Source organism: Micropterus salmoides, unplaced genomic scaffold (assembly GCF_014851395.1).
Source record: "Micropterus salmoides isolate LMB-PRFRI ecotype aquatic unplaced genomic scaffold, ASM1485139v1 Ms_hic_scaffold_13, whole genome shotgun sequence".
Lineage (NCBI taxonomy): Eukaryota > Metazoa > Chordata > Actinopteri > Centrarchiformes > Centrarchidae > Micropterus > Micropterus salmoides.
Window position 1 is genome coordinate 33,111,934 of NW_024040374.1, and position 18,429 is coordinate 33,130,362.

Consider the following 18,429-nt stretch of genomic DNA (forward strand, 5'->3'; position numbering starts at 1 on the left):
ATAGATTTATGTGTTGCGTCAACCTGCTAGGCAACACATTTTTTTAAATAAATGGGGTTTTTTTTACCATTTTTCCTCATTGTGTAAAGTCTACCTTGACATTTTTGACAACAGTTAAATCACATGTTCAGTAGTCAGCTGCCTCTTCAAATAACAGGTGAATTCACAAGCAAAACACAACCTTGCTTAATACCTTTCAGGGGTTGTGTTGCTCCAGCCTTTCTTGTTCTGGTAATGTTAGCAAACTTTAAATAGAAATAGCATTATGAGCAACTTTACCAACAATTCCACTACCCTCTGATGCCCCTATTGCCAGTCCAACATTGTTTGTCAGTACATTGGTTAAGGTTTGGTTAGGTTTAGGCAAAAAACTACTTTCTAAGGGTTAGGAAAATACCATGCTTTGAGTTAAAAACCAACAGCTTTGTTAAGGTAAGGGAACATTTGTCATCATGGTTAGATGTTTATTGTTATGGTTAAAGGAAAACTATGTTTTTTTTAATTTTCAGTATTCCAGCCATTGGTTCTATTGATAATGATAGCATTGTACTCTACTAATTGTTGAGATCTCTGAATGTAGCAACATAGCTAAAAATAGATCTGGCCTCACCAGAAAAACTGTCATATATGTCATCTGAGCAAACAGTTTATTACGGCCTACAATTACATTTATTGTAAGTCAGCATCCTCTACTGCCAGTAGTAAATAAACCCCTAACCCTAACTCTTTGGGAAATGGTCATATGTGTTGTTTTGGGAGTCATTGGCAATAGACCTATTCAGTTGTTTAGGTATGAGGACATGTTGAAAAGGACATCAATGTGTTTGAGTTTAATTCTTTAGTGTTTCATGAATTTGGTCTGTTTACAAGTAATCAAGACATGGGAATGTTGTAAAATGTTTCCTGTCTTCCAGTGCCTGGTAAGCCCACTATGATGATCAGCACCACCATAGGGAATACTGCCCTGATTCAGTGGCAGCCCCCTAAAGAGATGGTGGGGGAGCATGTAGGATACCAGCTGCAGTACAAGAGAGCAGAGGAGGAAGCTTTCATTATCAAAGACTTCAGACAGACAGATGATCATTTCACAGTCACCGGTCTCCACAAGGGCGCCACCTACATCTTCAAACTGTGCGCCAAAAACCGAGCAGGCAACGGAGAAGAGTATGTGAAAGAGATAAGCACTCCAGAAGACATTCCCAGCAGCTACCCCCAGAATCTGAGTGTGGAAGGCCTGACCGCCACCTCCACCAAGCTGGCCTGGGACCCCCCTCCTCTGGCCGAGAGGAACGGGAAGATTGTCAAGTATGTGGTGGTGTTTCGAGATATCAATAACCAGCACAACAACACCAACAGTACCACAGAAACACACATGACCATCCAAGGTTTGCAACCTGACACTACCTACGACATCAGGGTCCAAGCTTTCACCAGCAAAGGGGGAGGACCCATCAGCCCCAGCATTCAGAGTAGAACCATGTCCACCTCCATGCCAGGTGAGCACCACAGGCTATTTATCCGTACTGCATTGCAATTTTGCAACATGTATGTGTATGTGACAATAAAGTATCTTCTTCTTCTAATTATCCTAAAATAAGGCACAAACACAAAATCTTCAGGCTCAGATGCACATCAGCGTGACCATCATATTTTGTGATTCTGGTGTCCATAGGCATAGGAAAATGGGCTGAATATATTATTGGTAATGGGAATACAGAATTAGCCATAGGAGGAAGACAAGCTTCAGTAGTGAACAATGAGCTCCTCTAGTCCTACCTTTAAAAGCAGCAACAGGTGACATGCGGGAGAAAGACTGAGTTGTCCAAGAGAGAAAAAAGTCCATCTCCAAGTAACACCTGACGTTTCAAAGTAAAACTACACAACATCCCAAATATTAGATTACATGCCACAAATATGCTGTTAATGGTACAATGAACAGGCAGTTGATATATATGATTCTCTGCCATCAAGTTGGTTCTGAGCAGAAGAACACACAATTGGTGTTTGCAGTAGATTCATGAAAGGTATTCTGTGGTTTTGGAGAGTTCTGTGCGCATGCTCTTCTGTGGTGAGAGGTGGTCTGAGCAGGTTTAAATACAAACCAAAAGCTCCAAACGGAAAAATAGACTAGTGCCTGAGGAAAATTGCATAAAATCTGTGTTTGCTCTACCACTGGCTTTGTGCTGGTAGGAAAATAGAGCGCTTTCCAATGCAAACCTTACAAATCTTTAAAAACAAACAAAAACTTTCATCCAGCAGCAGGTTGCATTAGGGCTGGACGATATGGCCAAAAATGTTATCATGATAAAAAGTTTCATATCTTTTGATATCGATAATTATCCCGATAAGTATCAAATAGTTTTTCTTTCAAGTTTAAAGGCTGATTTTTGCTCCTGAGTAAAAGTTGAAGAAACCTGATGGTTAATTGTGTTTTAAACTTTTCTTTATGGTCAACACTTGATGCCAAACAGTGGATCAGGATCACAAATCTGAGATAGAACATTCAAAATATTTATGATAAAATCTTTGTTAACAAATATCTTTAAGTAAAATTAAGTATAACCTTTTTCAGTCCTTTTTCCTCAACTGAATAAATCTATCTAACAATCTTTATCAGAAAAATTAAGTCCTAATTCGTGTATGATTCAAGTGAATAAAATCAAACATTTATTGAATATTTATTGAACATTTGTTATATTGTTATTGAAAAAAATTATATTGGGATAATTATTGTTATTGTTTTATTGTCCAGCCCTAGGTTGCATCTTTATTGGTAGTTTTGTGATCTACAGCTTTTAAATTCAATATTTCCACTGACTGTAACTAAACTCATGGCTGCACTCTTCCTATGTTAGATATGTGCTATGCCACTGCCTGGGAGACAGTCTCAGATGCTTCCTAAAGAAAAGTATAGGTAAAATGTGCTTTATCTGGTTGATTTGATGTTTTTTAGCTTACTGGCTAATCTTCCAAGATTCCACATAAGAGGTGGGGAAGTTATCCAGAAGTCATCCTTGAAGTCTTTTCAATTGTAAAATCAAAACATACTGTTTCAAAACACTTTATATTAAACTTACATTTCACCTAGTAAGTTTTCATGGTCATAGAGTGAAAAACACCCACTGCAACTACATTTGTAAGAACTGAAGAACCTTGGAATGGTATTGGCACTGTACAGTATATCTCAAATTTCATTTACATGTTATAACGAGCTAATTTAAATTCTGGTTCTTTTTTTTTGGTTTGTGTAACTAATTGGATGTTTTTAATCCAAGCTTGGGTAGAGTTTCACAGATTCGGGTCAGTGCAATAGCTTTTTACTTTCCTAGGCAAAAGATTCAGACACTAAAGGCAGAACAACAGGACAACAACAGTTCTTTATTTTCTGCACCAACTGTTCAACTTTGAATCATCTCAGTTATATCTGCAATTAACTACCTAATAATCATCTAGACCTTCCTTCAGTTTTCACCAAGAACTTTGGTGTGAAGGCTGTGATGAAAACTTCTGTCCTGCTGACCTGGGAAGTTCCAGAAACCTACAAATCTCAAGTACCTCTCAAGGTAAGATCAGACACTGAATTTATCAACTAAAAGAGGTGTCTTACTGATAATGTATGACCATGTAGTCACTATTTGTGAATATCAATAAATATGGTTAGGCACCAAAGAATAAAAACTAGGGAGTGATTTTCTCATTTCTCGAACTGCTTCCTAGACAATAATGTGGACAGCTATAGACTGACTTATGTGACCTGAAATAGCATTGAATTTAAATTCATAAAACATATCCATGGGCTGTAGTGATATGGTATGTATAAACTGAATTGTATTGTAAGTACTGTATATGCAAACAGGAAGTGTTATCATTAAAATATTTAAAAAATAAAAAAGTAATTTGTTAAGGGGTCTGTCTGTGTTATCATTCAGCCTTGGGCACTGTGTAGCTCCGATTATAAGCTAAAGTGCAAAAACAAAAGTTTATGACCATAGATCAGCAACTAAATAATTGTAAGCAAAAATATTATGCTTTATTTATATAACACCTTGTAACAGAGTGGTTCAGTGTGCTTCCCAAAATCAAAAGTAGAGAACACAGGAGGCAGCAAGGTTCCAAAGTTTCCAAGGTTCCGAGATTGCTAAAAAGACTGCTAAAAATCTTAATCCTTGCGAAACAGTAGTTCATGGGCTTCGGAAATGCATGTCGGCCAATACATTCCACACGATTTACTCTCGACACGGGTTGGTTACCTGCTTGCATCCAAAGCCCATTAAAAGGTGATTAGACAGTCCTACCTGGACTACAAACTGACTACAAATGGAAACCAGAACACTTCAATACCATTTTTTTTTACATATAACAGAAACACAAAGTAGTACTGACAGCCATAATGTCAGCTTGTGGTAAAATGGTGCAATGTTTTTGATGGGGATTTAGCATGTGAAAGTACAAATTTTACATTTGTGTGCACAGTGGCGAAGCACTATAAAAAAAAATTATGCAAATTCGGAAAGTATTCATTATTGGTCAATTGACAGACACACAGTCATGTTATGCGTCACTATTAGCAGTCAAAATAAACACGTTTTCCACCAGGGCAGTAATCAACACAAGTTTAGCTGCTGATCTGAGCTTCCATGCTGTTACCGTTTTATTGCCAATGATATTCAATAATCATCAGTAGTTTGTCTCCAGAAGGTAAGGGCACATTTCTGTCCACGTTGCAAAGCCATAACAGAGCGCTGTAGAATAACTACATTAAGTTACAATCCAACTATATATTTTTTTCTACCAGGGCAGTAAAATTTTAGCTGGCTGATCTGAGCTTAGATGCTGGAAGCTACGTTTGATTGCCTATTAGCGATCAGCTGATTGTCTCACGAACATAACTGACAAAGCTGTTTGTCCGTTGTCGGCTATTGTAGAAACATGACGACAAAATACGGCAACCTCCATAGAAGGGGGTGCCCGCGGTTATGTAGATAAAAATATCTCATTCTAATGTAATAAAAACATAATGGTTCATTATGCAAGGTCTTTATACACCACTGAAAATATTACACGCTGAACCTTTAACAGTTCTACACATTGTTTTCAACATTGTAACGAAAAATTTCAATGACTTTGTTTTCTTAGTATCAGTTCAATAAATCAAACTTTATCAGTGTTAGTAACACTGAAACTTCATCTTGGCTTCAGATCCTGTACAACCAGCAGAGTGTGGAGGTTCAAGGCAACCTGAAGAGGAAGTTGATCACACAGCTGCAGCCAGATACTGATTATTCCTTCGTGCTGATGAGCCGGGGGAACAGTGCCGGGGGCCTCCAGCAGCAGGTTTCCATCCGAACAGCTCCAGACCTTCTGAAGATGAAACCAGCTCGATTACAACACGATGTGGAGGAGGGTGGTAAAGTGACCATCAGTCTGCCCAGGGTCCCTGCTGGAGCCTCCATCAGGTCTGTGTTGTTTGTTTGTTTGTTTGTTTATTTGAAGGAAAACCAAGCTGAAGAAATAGGGATGATTAATGATTTCACTAGATGGCTCTGAAATGTATTTTCTCCTCTGCACATATCAGTTTAATTTTAAATGTATCATGTGTAATGTTAAGAATGTGAAGATATTTATATGTACTGTTAGCTTTCCATTACCAATGTCTTAAAAAATGAGAGCTTCCCCGACTTTCTCAGTTGCCTGTAACAGCATGTGGACTGAAATCTATGTGAAGGACAGGATGTTTTGGAAAATCCACAGTATGTGACGTTTACAGTTCCTCTACAGCGCCACAGGTTCCAACACTAGCGAACGTTTAGCTATCCAGTTAGAAATCCAGTCCAACAAAGTCCAAAGTCAATGCTAACATTTAATGCAAAGCATGTGAAATATATAGTGATATTGTTGCTAATGTTACCTAACGTTAGCTTGTTTTGTCAGCTGGTGTTGCGAGGCAGCCGGCCCCAGATCCATGCAGCATGAATGGGTTGCATCTAGCTTAGCTTGCTTGCTAGCTAACGTTATCACTAGCAAAAGACCATCTGATTGCATAATCAAAGTGGGTTGACGACCCATCTCTCTCACTCACTCGCTGTCTTAGGTCCAAGCTGAGTTAGTTTAGCTCTTATGCTGGCTCTCTTGCTTCTCTACCTGGGGCAATCCCACCTCTTGTGGTTTCCTTTTTAACTCATCGTACAGCACTTCATTCAACCACAACAGCTGTTGATCTCGAAGGCTGTGTTCAGTCCCCGTCCTGCCGCCTTCACTGAGAGGCTGCTGCTATTGGCTGCTCACCCGTTCCGGACTCAGTCAGCCAAGCTAACTAGTTAACAGCAGTTAGCATTTACGACATCATGATGATGATGATAATAATTTTTATTTATTTACTTTCAAATCCAAGTAGATTCACAAGAGCAAAGACAATAAAACACATTTAAAAAATAAAAATAAAAATTAAATAATTAACTAAAATCAGGAAAGGCTCTCCTATTACAGTATATTTTAAGAAGCGATTTAAAAGTTTTCACTGACTCAGCCACCCTGATTTCCTTGGGCAGGAGTCTTGGGGCCCTGACTGCAAACTGTCCCCTTTAGTTTTCAGTCGAGACTCAGGAACAGACAATAGACCTTTGCCCGAGGATCTCAAGGTGCGTGCTGGTGCGTATGGGACTAACAGGTCAGAGATAGGGAGAGAAGCCATGAAGAAATTTAAAAGTACTCAACAAAAGTTAAGTCTATTCCAAAACATACTTGGAGCCAGTGTAACAAAGCTAAAACAGGGGTGATGTGATTATATTTCTTTTTTCTGGTCAAAAGCCTAGCAGCTGTATTCTGGACAGTCTGAAGCTGATCAATAGATTTTTGGGTCAAGCAAGTAAAAAGGCTGTTGCAGTAATCCAGGCATTTTACATGCCTTCATCTCCATGAGATGAAGGCATGTAAAATAATCCCAGTGTCCTTTAAAAAGTTAACATTGATGGTATTTTTGATATATTTGTAAAATGGTAAAAACTTAAATGCATGAGCTTTGTGGTGTGATGCTGAAGATATGCTGCCCACTATTTTTTTGGAGTATGAATTCAGCAGGTGGAGAGCAGTTTCATTTCTTCCATATTGTACCTCTGACCTAACGCTGGTGTATGTAGTAGCATATAATAGCTATAATGATTTGAATACTTAACTATGAAATCTAACCACTAATGAATTCTTAATGTTGTACTCTCTCAAAATCGTCTATCTGCATTTGTGTGGTTTGATAACCCCTCTTTGAAGGGGGTAGGTCATTTCAAGTGGCATGATTTTAAAAACCATGATTCAGTATTTTTTGGGCATCAGAAAATGGTTTGAGCTCCAGGACTGAGAAAGTAACATTGTTAACACTGTGCTGCTTTACAGAGAAATACAAAACTGTAATAATTAGCCTTAAAAATATACATTTTACAAATGCATGCACGCAGCAAGCTGCCTGTTAACGACAAGCGTAATGATTCTGAATGTGTCGGAACAACCACCAAGGAGACTGAACATTTTATTTATTTATTTCAATACAGTGTAACCAGTCTCGTTCCAAACACGGCAAACACTTTAAACTTAACAAACTCCTCTCCCACTTGCAGCCTCTTTTGTCCATGCCTGATCCTGCTGTCATACCCAAGTCTGAGTAGAGTCAACTAAAAGGGGCGCTAACTTAACTAACTAGTTAATGGCAGCTAGCGTTAGCAGCAGAGCACGCCGGTAACTGACTTCTGTGTTACAAGAAAAAAGGTCAGTGTTGCAACAATCCTGATACTTTAGTCCCAGTGACCCACTCCCATTAATGTTTTTTGGCCACTTAGGGGCAGCAAAACAATTCTAAACAATACACTGACATAGTACCTTAAAAAGTTTACATTAGAAACATTATAAAGTAGTTGTCAGTTTACACATTCAGCAGACACTGAGTCAGAGTTTTGGTCAGAGTAGTTTTAAAAGCTAACCAAACATGCAAACAATGCCATGATTACAACCTATCACTACCGCTCCTGAGCTCTCTTGATACCAGAAAGCAATTTATTGAAGAGGTGAGCTTCAAAACCACCGTTGATCAGCAAAGAGAATCCCAATGCAAAGGCTTCAAATCTGTAGGTTATGTTTTATTACCTAGCTTGGTCAAATGGTCAGGCACAATAAATTACTTGGACATAATTGTGTTGTTAGAAGTGTTTGTTTTTCAATCACCCACAAGTAAGCTTTAATAAGAGAAGTGGGGTTGATGGAAGAAAAAAAACTAATACCATCTCTATGTATGAATGCCTTGCCCAGACCGTTTCATCATTCCCAATGTCAAACGTATTCCATCTGTGTTTATGAGAAGGGAAGAGGAGATGTGAATGTAAAAACTGCAGAGTAAACAGAAAAGTCCTTCAATATACTTTGTCAAACATTTGCAATAGAATTGACCAAAGCTAATTCCTTGTATGTGTAAAACACTACATGGCAATAAAGCTCCTTCTGATTCTGATTCTAGATGACTGAAATCAAACAGCATGTAATTCACATTAAAGCTATTTGTGTTTCTGTGTATGTCTACAAAGCATCTATGTGTAATGCAGTTGTGTTTCTGTGTTTAATACAGGTGGTTCTACATAGTGGTTGTCCCTGTCACTCCGGCTTCTCTGAGAAGATGGGAGAATCCTGAAGACATGGATGTGTATGAGGTGAGTGGACACTTACTTGTATTCGCAAAAGGGACAAAATCTGTTCTCACAGTCAGTTTTTAGGAACTCACCATTTGGGGAGGTTATTCTCTAAATGCTGCTCCCAAAAAGTAAACCATTCCATTTTTAGGTTAAGATTGGGTTTTGGGTGAAGGGGGGTTGGGGTTAGGCATGTAGTGGTTGTGCCATAAGGTTCCTTCTAACCAAACACAGGTTTAAATTTAGTGTTGATCATCAAAACACACTGGAACCTCATGCAAGAATAGAATATTTAGAATATTCTTGCATGGTTCCCCTTGTGTGTAGCCTTGAGGCCTTATGGGAGTGTCGAATGCATTTCCTTTCTTAAAAGACATCTGTGGAGATTCTTCAGGCATCCATCACATTTCGCTCAGGATGGCTGCTGGACTTGATTGAAGATACTTGGCTTATCACGTGAGGCCAAATGTGAGTGCTTGTTCAAACTTCTGGGAAGGGATGAAACCTCCTTCCCCATTGAGAGATTGTATTTCCACTTTTGTGTAGAACCATCTCTCCTTCCTGTTCAAAATATGAACATTGTTGTCCTTGAAAGTTTGTCCCATGTCCTTCAAATGCAGGTAAACTGCTGAGTCTTGACCTGAGGTGTTGGCCCCTGTGTTGAGCCATGAGTTTGTGTAGAGGTTGTTTACTTTCCCTGATATACAGGTCTGTGGATTCCTCACTGCATTAGACAGCATAGACTAGATTGCTTTTCTTGTGTTTAAGCTCTCTGTCTTTTGGGTCGACCCATCTTTGTCTGAGTGTCTTGCTTATTTGTAAATTACAGAACACACTGCTACTTGTTTTAGCATTCTTTGGCTGCTTAGTGCACTGCGTGATCTTATTCCATGTTATTTGCTAAAGCTTTGTTTAAACTGACTTGCTCCTTTCTGTATCCTCACAGCCAACGAGACTAAAAGTTTAAAGCCCCTCTAGCAGCCCTGAGGTTGCAATATTCATTAAACACAACAATGTGAGAAGGCTGGATGGGACAAACAACATACTTATTCTTACAGCCTTCCTGTTAGGGGGTCTGAAAATATAATGTTTGAAGTCTGCCTCAGAAAGGGTTTGTCCACCTATAAATGGCAATAATACAATGGCTGTAACAGTTCTGAAACCGAGACCGAAATCGCGAGCAGGTTAAAGCCGTGAACGGTATGCTACCATTTAGGTATTAGTGCAGTTTAAATGAATGAAACTAAACTTTGTGCGACCAGCAAACAAACTTATCATTGCGAACAATTCTACATCTAATTTATTGAAGCATCTGCTAAAGCAGCACAGCAACATGAAAGTTATAGAAAGAAACTCCGGCTGCAACTTCCAGTGATGTTTGGACTCGTCGGTAGAGAGTGGCGTTGCAACATTGTATGTTATGTAAAAATACTGAATACTGCTCTTATAAATGCATGTGCAGACAAACAGTAGTTCGGGATTTACTTGCTTTATTTTTTTTATGTTATATTTTTTGTAAAACCATACTCCTTGCTGCTATTATGAATATGATATTAGTTAAAAAGGGGGAGACTGCTTTGTTTGTGTGTGTGTGCGTGTGTAACGAGTAACGTAACTAGTTACTTTTATCACCCAGGAATAAGTAAGTTATATTACATTTTTAAGGAATAATAAGTAACTAGGAACTTATTACAATTTCTGAGTAACTTGTCCAACACTGGAGCTGACTACTGAGAGATGTTGTCACAATCGTGGTGTGGAGGCAGGTTGGAGGACCCAAATGCAGGACGCAAGGCAGAGGAGGTGCGGTGAACCGAGGTGATTTATTAGAACAAACAGAAGGCGAGCACACTTACTGACTGAGTGGCTGATAGAGTCCAAAACAAAGGTAGTTCCTAACAGAAATCCAAATTCCAGAGGTACAGGGTGACAAGACAAGCAAGGCTGGTTACAGGAAGGCAGAGAGTATACACGCGACAGACTGAGGGGTAACATGAACAATGACCGGACAAAGACAAGACAGAAACACCAGGTATATATACACACAGGGACTAACGAGCAGGGCGGGAGCAACACAGGTGAAAGACATGAGGCTAATGAGGCACAGGTAGGGAGAGAGAGAGAGAGAGAGCAGGGGAAAACAGAGACAGACATGCAGAGGGATCACTGGGGTAACAGACATGACAAGGGTTACCGAACACTAGACGAAAGACAAGACAGACCCCCAAAACCCAACAGACCAAAATAACACTAACTAAACACAAAAGTGCAACACAAAGGATGGCCAACCGGCAGAGCGTGACAGATGTTTAATTAAGAAGCCTCAAGGCACGGGAAAACCCTCTGTTACGGTGATCAATGACATTATATCATTTTGTGTTATGTTACATTGTTGCACCACCTCATGACATGGCCATTTCAAAGTCTCCTGTTGTGTCGTCACTCTCTGGCAGCTCCTGGAGGCTGGTGCTGACAGCAGTCTGCAGAGAAAGAAGAGACAGAGCCAGGATTTCATGCAGCCCTACATCGCTGCCAAGATGGATGCTCTGCCTGAGATCTTTACTCTGGGTGATGAGAAGAAATACAATGGATACTACAACAAACCCCTCCCTGGCCAGCAGCAGTATCGCTGCTTTGTTCTAGCTGACCTGGTGGACCACGAGTCTGTGAGTGACCTTTATGTAATTATATGGACATGTGCATGTACAGCACCTTTCATACATTTTAAAGCATCTTTTTATTTTTAAAGCAACCCTTCTCCATTCATGATATATGTGAAGTATTTAACAATATCTTGTGAAGAGGATGGTGAATTTTTGGTCAATCACAAGACTCTTTGGCCAGTTGCTATGCAATCATCAGTCAGAGTCAGTGTTGTAGCAGGTAGGTGGATGTAGCAAAAAGGTTACGAGTTTGGGGGAAAAAAAACAAACTCCAATGTTAAGTTTGAATTTGTTCAGTTAGTGAATTTTGAGTGTTTCAGTCAGTTCTGGTATATAATCTGTCAACAAAGGCATACATTGTTTGGCTCAGACAAACCTCCAGAGAGGCATGCTCTACTACACTAGATGTTCTCAAGAACATTAGGCAGCAAACAAGCATAAGAGCATGAAGGAGCCCTTTACAGGGGTCATGTGAACCAAATATTCTCCGTCACTGACTGAAGGTTGACATTCATTTTTACAGATTAGAGACAAAGGGTCTACAGTACATACATAAACACTATGAACCACATGTAGACCAACTGTAGTAGACCCCTTCTCCAGCTGGTGGTGAGTGTACATATTAATTAGCTGTTGTCTAGTAGTCTTATCTTTGAACTTAGCCATTGCATTGGTATGGTATATGTCTACATAGCTAGATAAATTCACAAATATTAGCAAAATGTCACAACATCTGAGCATCCAAACCTTCTTTAGAAAGCCCAGTAATTGTGTGGTTGATAAACAAGGTGAACGAAGAGAGATTGATGCAGTGGAGGTTGAAGGACAAGCCAGCAGCAGCTAATGTTAAAGGGGGAGCAAGTGGGAGCAAGGAGGTAAAAATCATTCATTTGCGTCTCTGCTCATCTTTTCTCTCCACGCCCTTAGAAATGCAAGTTCTGTATATTAAATGTTATTGTGATCAAGAAAATTAAATCTCAATAAATGGGCTATATCTGTCATTATCATTATAAAGACAGGTAATAATTATTATTGTAGTATGATGGAATTTTGGTTAGCTAATGTGTTTCTTGTGTGGAGCTCAAAAGACCTCAAGTCTTTGCAACTTTGGCTTGAGTCAGTTGTCTCCACTACTCTCGCTCTCAGTGCGCTTGGTTGTGATGGCAATGTGTGCATAGCATCTGCCAGATCATGACTAAGTTGTAAAGTTCGTTCTGGTCTTAACGGTGGTATTAGCTTGCAGGTGATGCAGCAGAGTGGAGCAATTCCTTAAATTGGAAGCAGCATCTTAGGAGCATGGGCAGTTCTTTCATTGTTGCTGCTTTCTCAGACATTGTGTTTGCAAAACTTTTAAAGATATTGAGTGAGCATATGCACAAGGAAAGGGCCTGCACAGCATGTGCACGAGCAGTGATTGACACTGCGTTACAGACTTAGTAACGTAATTAGTTGTTTTGAATTGGGTGCAGTGGATTGTTGCAAATGGCATTAGGAACAGTAGGAGGAGCCAGAGGAACCTGATTTGTTTTACAGATTATCTGTTGCATGTACTACTGTCAGGATATAGTTACAGTTTCAGCAAATATGACAAAAAGTTATTTTTATAACCTTTTAAAGGGGCCATTTGCAGTTTTCAATGGCCTTTAGCAGTGAGGTTTCAGATTGCAACCACTACCTTTCCAGGTGTGTGCTTGTGTGCATGCTCCAACTAATAAGTGAGCCCAAACAGAACCAACATAACGTGAGACAGCTTCACACAACATGCTGGTAAATCCATTGTTACAGTAATATTTTTATCAGCTTGACATTGAGCTAATCCATGCTCGTTGCATGATAACGTTACATTTAGCTGACATGATACATCAGCGTCAGCTAGCCTACCACCTTTTCACTAACTTTTGTGTATCTTTCACCGGAGAGGCTCAGCAATGTGAGCACAGCTAAATGTATCGGATGATTACGAAAACTGTGAGCCAGACTGCATATAATAAATGAGGACAGGAAGGAAATATGGGTCTCGTTAGCTGGTGAAGTAATGTAGCAAGGATAAGGTTAGCAACTGGTATTAGCCAGCAAGCAAATGTTATCTATATTGTGTTATCTATATCACAAATCTATATTGTGCAGTGGAACAGACACATGTCTTTGGTGTGAAAGACCCGGGTTCAATTCCCACTGGACCTCTGACATAGCAAATGTATGTCGCTTTGGATAAAAGCATTGTATGTTGCGGACTCGATTTCGTTAGCTGCAGTGTTGTCGTAGTGTGTACAGTTCAGAATCAGTACGCAAGAGCACACATGAAGTGCGTAAGTCTGTGTGTGTGCGTGAGAGAGAGAGAGAAAAAAGAGAGAGTGCAGGACTAAGAAGGAGGAGTTAGATATAAGAGGACTATTTATTGCGGGGTTGAAGGGATGGGATACTGAGCCGGGGAAGAGCGAGGTAGACTGGAAGACTAGATTCTGCAAAACCGGGTTGGTGGCTGTTGTACAGAACAGGGGGAACTGTAGCTGAGAGTCCAGAGTGTAAGAGGCTGAGCTTAGCACGTCCAGAGCAGAATCCAGGAAAAGTTTAGCTGGGCGGGGGTTCAGAGACAGCAGATGGAAATGAGCGCTATTTCCTGTAGCAGAACTAAAACAGCACATATGCAAAATTCGCTTTTAACTTTTATTATAGCCTACTAAATGTTGTTCTTCTACAATCGGCCTAATATAATTATTTGTTTGTTGTAGCCTACAGTTTAATAATTACATTTAAAATGTAGGCTATTTGACTGTTTTGATCTGTAATGAAATAAAGCAATTGTAAAATTAATAAAAGCCATAACTGTATCACTCAGTTTAAAGTGTTCCCACACTGGCTTCATTTTGTTTTCCCTTTGATGTGTACTGGAGCGTTACGTTCACTGCTGGGAGTGGAGGTCAGGCGTGTGAAAAAATACCCTCAAGATTCGATCCCCAAAATTGAAAATCAAATGTCTACCCAACAAATTTGAATATTCAGAACATTCGGGTCCATCCCTATAGAAGCAGCATGGAGGCTGTTACAGGCAACCGAGAAAGCACAAAATGATGCATTTTTATGTGAGGTTACAACCCGTTCAGAAATAGGCAATAAAAAGACATTAATTTAATTAAAAAACTCCATATAGCTCCTTTAATTGTGACTTAAAAATTGCTTGCACAAATGGAATATCAGGCTGCATTGTTTATAATGCAGACCAGTTTTCAAATTTGATTTAACAGCAGGTTATGCCTTTGAAGATAAAATGTCTAATGCCGTTTCGATTTTCGAATTGTTAGAAAATTGCATTTTTATTTTCACTTAAATGGAAAATCAGGTTAGATTGTTTATTTTGCATTTTCATTTAAAATTGTCCACTGTACAACAGAGTACAACTTTGAAAATTAAATGTTAAACAGCTTTTCTATTTTCATTTTAATGTGGTCATAGTATGTGAAAATGAAAATGCAAATTGGATTATTGAATTTTCATTTTACGTTTTACTCAAATAACACATACATCTAATAAAATTATAATATTGTGAAAAGTAAAAAAGGGAAACTTTCATATATTCTAGATTCATTATAAAGTGTAAAGTGTTAATTTACGGCTTACGGCTCACTGAAATCAAAAATCCATCTCAGAATATTAGAAAATAAATACATTTTTTTTGAGATGCACCTGTACATAAGTGTAAAATTATGCTATTGTGGAATTCCAATTTCATTTTCAAGTTTACATTTATCATTTTAATATAGTCCCCTAAAGGCATCCATAACTTTGCTCTGGTTATAAAACAAATGGATTCTCAGACCTAGTTAGTCAGTATCAAGCACAAATATAAAAATGCCAATCTTATAAAAGGGTCATACACATACACAAACATACACACGCAACATATATAACTGAAAAAAGCATACAGCAATCAGACACCACACACAGCACACCATTGGAAACTAGCACCAATTGGTTTATTATTTTTAAATAATAAAATAAATAATAAATAAATAATAAATAAACTACACCAGAGGGCAAGGGGAGGGCTGGGGCAACATGGATGGGTTTTTAATATGCAGATCTATTGCTGTATTGTCTTCATTTGTGGCATTTTAAAATCGTCAGATGAACAGTTCTCATAAAGCTATGTAAAACTTAATTTCTACCCTGTGGGTCAGGTTCTAGTACTTAACTTAAGTGGGTTTTCCATACATTTTCCACAGGCTTTGCAACAACAGAGCAGAGTTTGTCGTGAAAGGCAGTGTTTTTCCACCCCGGTGTTTTATATTTATAGAACAAAAGAGCAGCCCTCAGGCAGCGGTGCACACATGCCAGGCACGTCGCAGTGATCTTCAGTCATGCAGGCATCTGCAGGTATATCTCTCAGGCAGTGACGCCATGATCCCTGCTGTCACTCACAGACATCTTGCTTCCAGAGCGTAGCATTTTCAGTTGCCTCTCTAATTTAAGGTGCTTTTGTTCTTCACATTAGTGATTTGCCTTCATGGCATCGTCATTTAAATGTGTTACGATCCAAGGTTGGGGTTTTGGTCCAGAATATCAGATGTGACTTCTGGCTTACTGCCTTTAAACCAGTGGTTCTCAAACCTTTTCACGTCAAGGACCCCTTAACTGATATAAATTCGACCACAGACCCTAATTTGATAAGATTTTGTCCCAGGATCGACCATCTGATAGGATATTGAGTTTTAGATGTTTTATTACAGAAAATATATGAAACTCATGACCAAAATAGTCATACATTCTGTCATTGTGTTACTAGTGGATGGAATTGAGTGAAAAAGTGAAAATAAACGATTCCCCTTTTTGCTGGGGACCCCCTGGAACCCTCTCAAGGAGCCCTGGGGTTCCCAGGACCCCACGTTGAGAAACACTTCTTTAAACAGTCAAGCTGATGATACACAGAGCAACTTTTAGAGCAGTCGTGCAGGGCAACGTTGCCATCAATGGTAATGAGTAAAGATTACTACCGTAATACACTAGCAAGACTGCCCAGCAACATTGCTCAAAAAGTTGCCCCGTGTATCATGAGCTTCAGTATTTATAGAACTCCGGGAGCTACCACTGCAACTAAACTGTAAAAAATTATAAAACCAACCTTTTCATAAACACATGAATCCTATTACTGTCATCATCTGCTACAGTATGAACCAATGCACTTTCACCAAAGCTCTGGTCGAAAACTCTAAAAGCTTCCTCCTGAACTCCAAGAACATTTGTTCAGTTTCATATTAACAAGAAGACCCAGATACTAGATTTAGATGAAAATATAAATACATTAACAGATTATTCATACATACATACAGCATTTTCTAAAAGGCGATAGCTAGCTCCAAGTGCAGCTGACTGTTGACACACTGAGCTGTCTTCTGGTTTTGGAAAGGCCAGCTCTAGCCCTTATATTTCCGCCAGATTTTTCTAGGTTTAGCGGGATTTGACTTGGGCTAAGAATGAGCTCCAGTTAGCTGAACTTGGTCTACCTTTATATCAGTGTGGGTCTGTGAAATTGGTCCAAGTTTCTACAGTAGCCCAAAACTGACAAACTGCTCTACACAGTGCATTTCGTCACTATGTTCTTCTTCTTCTTCTTCTTCTTCTTCTTCTGGTAGAATTCTGGCATTTCATCGCTATGATGAATATGTATGTTCGAAGAAGAAGAAGTACGGTGGACATCATTACCTATATCACTCATGGTCTCCACCATAAAAATGATGGTCCTACCTAAAGTCAATTACCTGTTTTCAATGTTACCCACCAAACCCTCTGCTGTCTGGTTTAAATCACTGGTCTCAAACATCTCAAATGTTTGTGGAAAAATAAACCCCCACGAATCAGTTTAAAAACTATGCAAAAAGCAAAAGATTGTGGTGGTTTAGAACTGCCAAATTTTGATCAGTACTTTCTGTCCAACTGACTGCAATATATCTCAAAATGGATCAATCATAGCCCCCTGGACCACTCATGGATGAACAAACATTCATCCATCCATCGTCAACCGCTTATCCTGCGTACAGGGTCGTGGGGGGGCTGGAGCCAATCACAGCTGACATCGGGCGCAAGGCGGGGTACACCCTGGACAGGTCGCCAGTCCATTGCAGGGCCACACATAGACAAAAACCACTCATTCTCACACTCACACCTAAGGACAATTTAGGGTAACCAATCAACCTAGCCTGCATGGTTTTTGGACGGTGGGAGGAAGCCAGAGCACCCGGAGAGAACCCACGCAGACACGGGGAGAACATGCAAACTCCACACAGAAAGGCCGGGGCAACCGGGGTTTGAACCCACGACCTTCTTGCTGTGAGTGCTAACCACCGCACCACCGTGCCGCCCTAGAACAAACATTCTGTAAGGAAATTAAAATTTCCGATATGCCATTCCTCAGCTCCAGCATCAAACGTCATACCTGCTTTAAAAGCATTAACATAAGCACTTCCCTGGCAGCTTGGTGAGAACTTCTCAAAATATCTGGGTCTCCACCTATCCCATGCAGATTTACCCCAATCTGGAATAATCCTGACATCCTGCAAAATAAGAAAACACAAAATTCCCCACTGTGGTATGACAAAGGGATAAGACATCTAGAGCATGTAATGCAAGGCAGTAACTTATTCCATCCAGGATCTAGTGGCACAATATGGAATTAGCCATAATAGATTTCTGGAATTTCAACAGTTTAAATCCATAATTCATGCTAGATTTAAAGATAAAATAAAGGACTTCCAATGATAACAGACCTCCAATGATAACAGAATTTTTTAAACTCTCGCCTCCAAAACTGTTATCAAAAGTATATGTATGTATGTATAAGTATGTTACTGTTAAAAACAGACAGTTCAATCTCTCCCATTCTTGAAGTGGGAGACAGATCTATCCATTAGTCCAGACCAAAACTTCTGGATGCAGATATGTTTAAATACCTTTAGAATGACTACAAATCCCAATCTACAATTTATACAGTATAAAACTCTTCATAGAACACACTATACTGGACAAAGGATGTTCAGAATGGGTCTTATGCAGTCAAACATCTGCCGGAACTGCTCAGGTAACATATCTGACAGTTACATGCATGC

General features: G+C 39.4%; 1 protein-coding gene across 9 annotated transcripts in view; it reads left to right on the top strand.

Annotated features, from left to right (window-relative positions):
* ptprfa (protein tyrosine phosphatase receptor type Fa) overlaps positions 1-18,429 on the top strand; it is a 292,974-nt gene that overhangs the window by 190,450 nt on the left and 84,095 nt on the right. For 5 of the 9 annotated variants that reach the window (XM_038716868.1, XM_038716869.1, XM_038716870.1 and 2 more), the window contains 5 exons: positions 915-1,496; positions 3,454-3,563; positions 5,200-5,456; positions 8,606-8,687; positions 11,120-11,332. In XM_038716868.1, coding sequence (XP_038572796.1) covers positions 915-1,496; positions 3,454-3,563; positions 5,200-5,456; positions 8,606-8,687; positions 11,120-11,332 — 1,244 coding nt within the window. The remainder of the gene's footprint in view (positions 1-914; positions 1,497-3,453; positions 3,564-5,199; positions 5,457-8,605; positions 8,688-11,119; positions 11,333-18,429) is intronic. The other 4 variants (XM_038716871.1, XM_038716872.1, XM_038716875.1 and 1 more) reach the window with 1 other exon arrangement.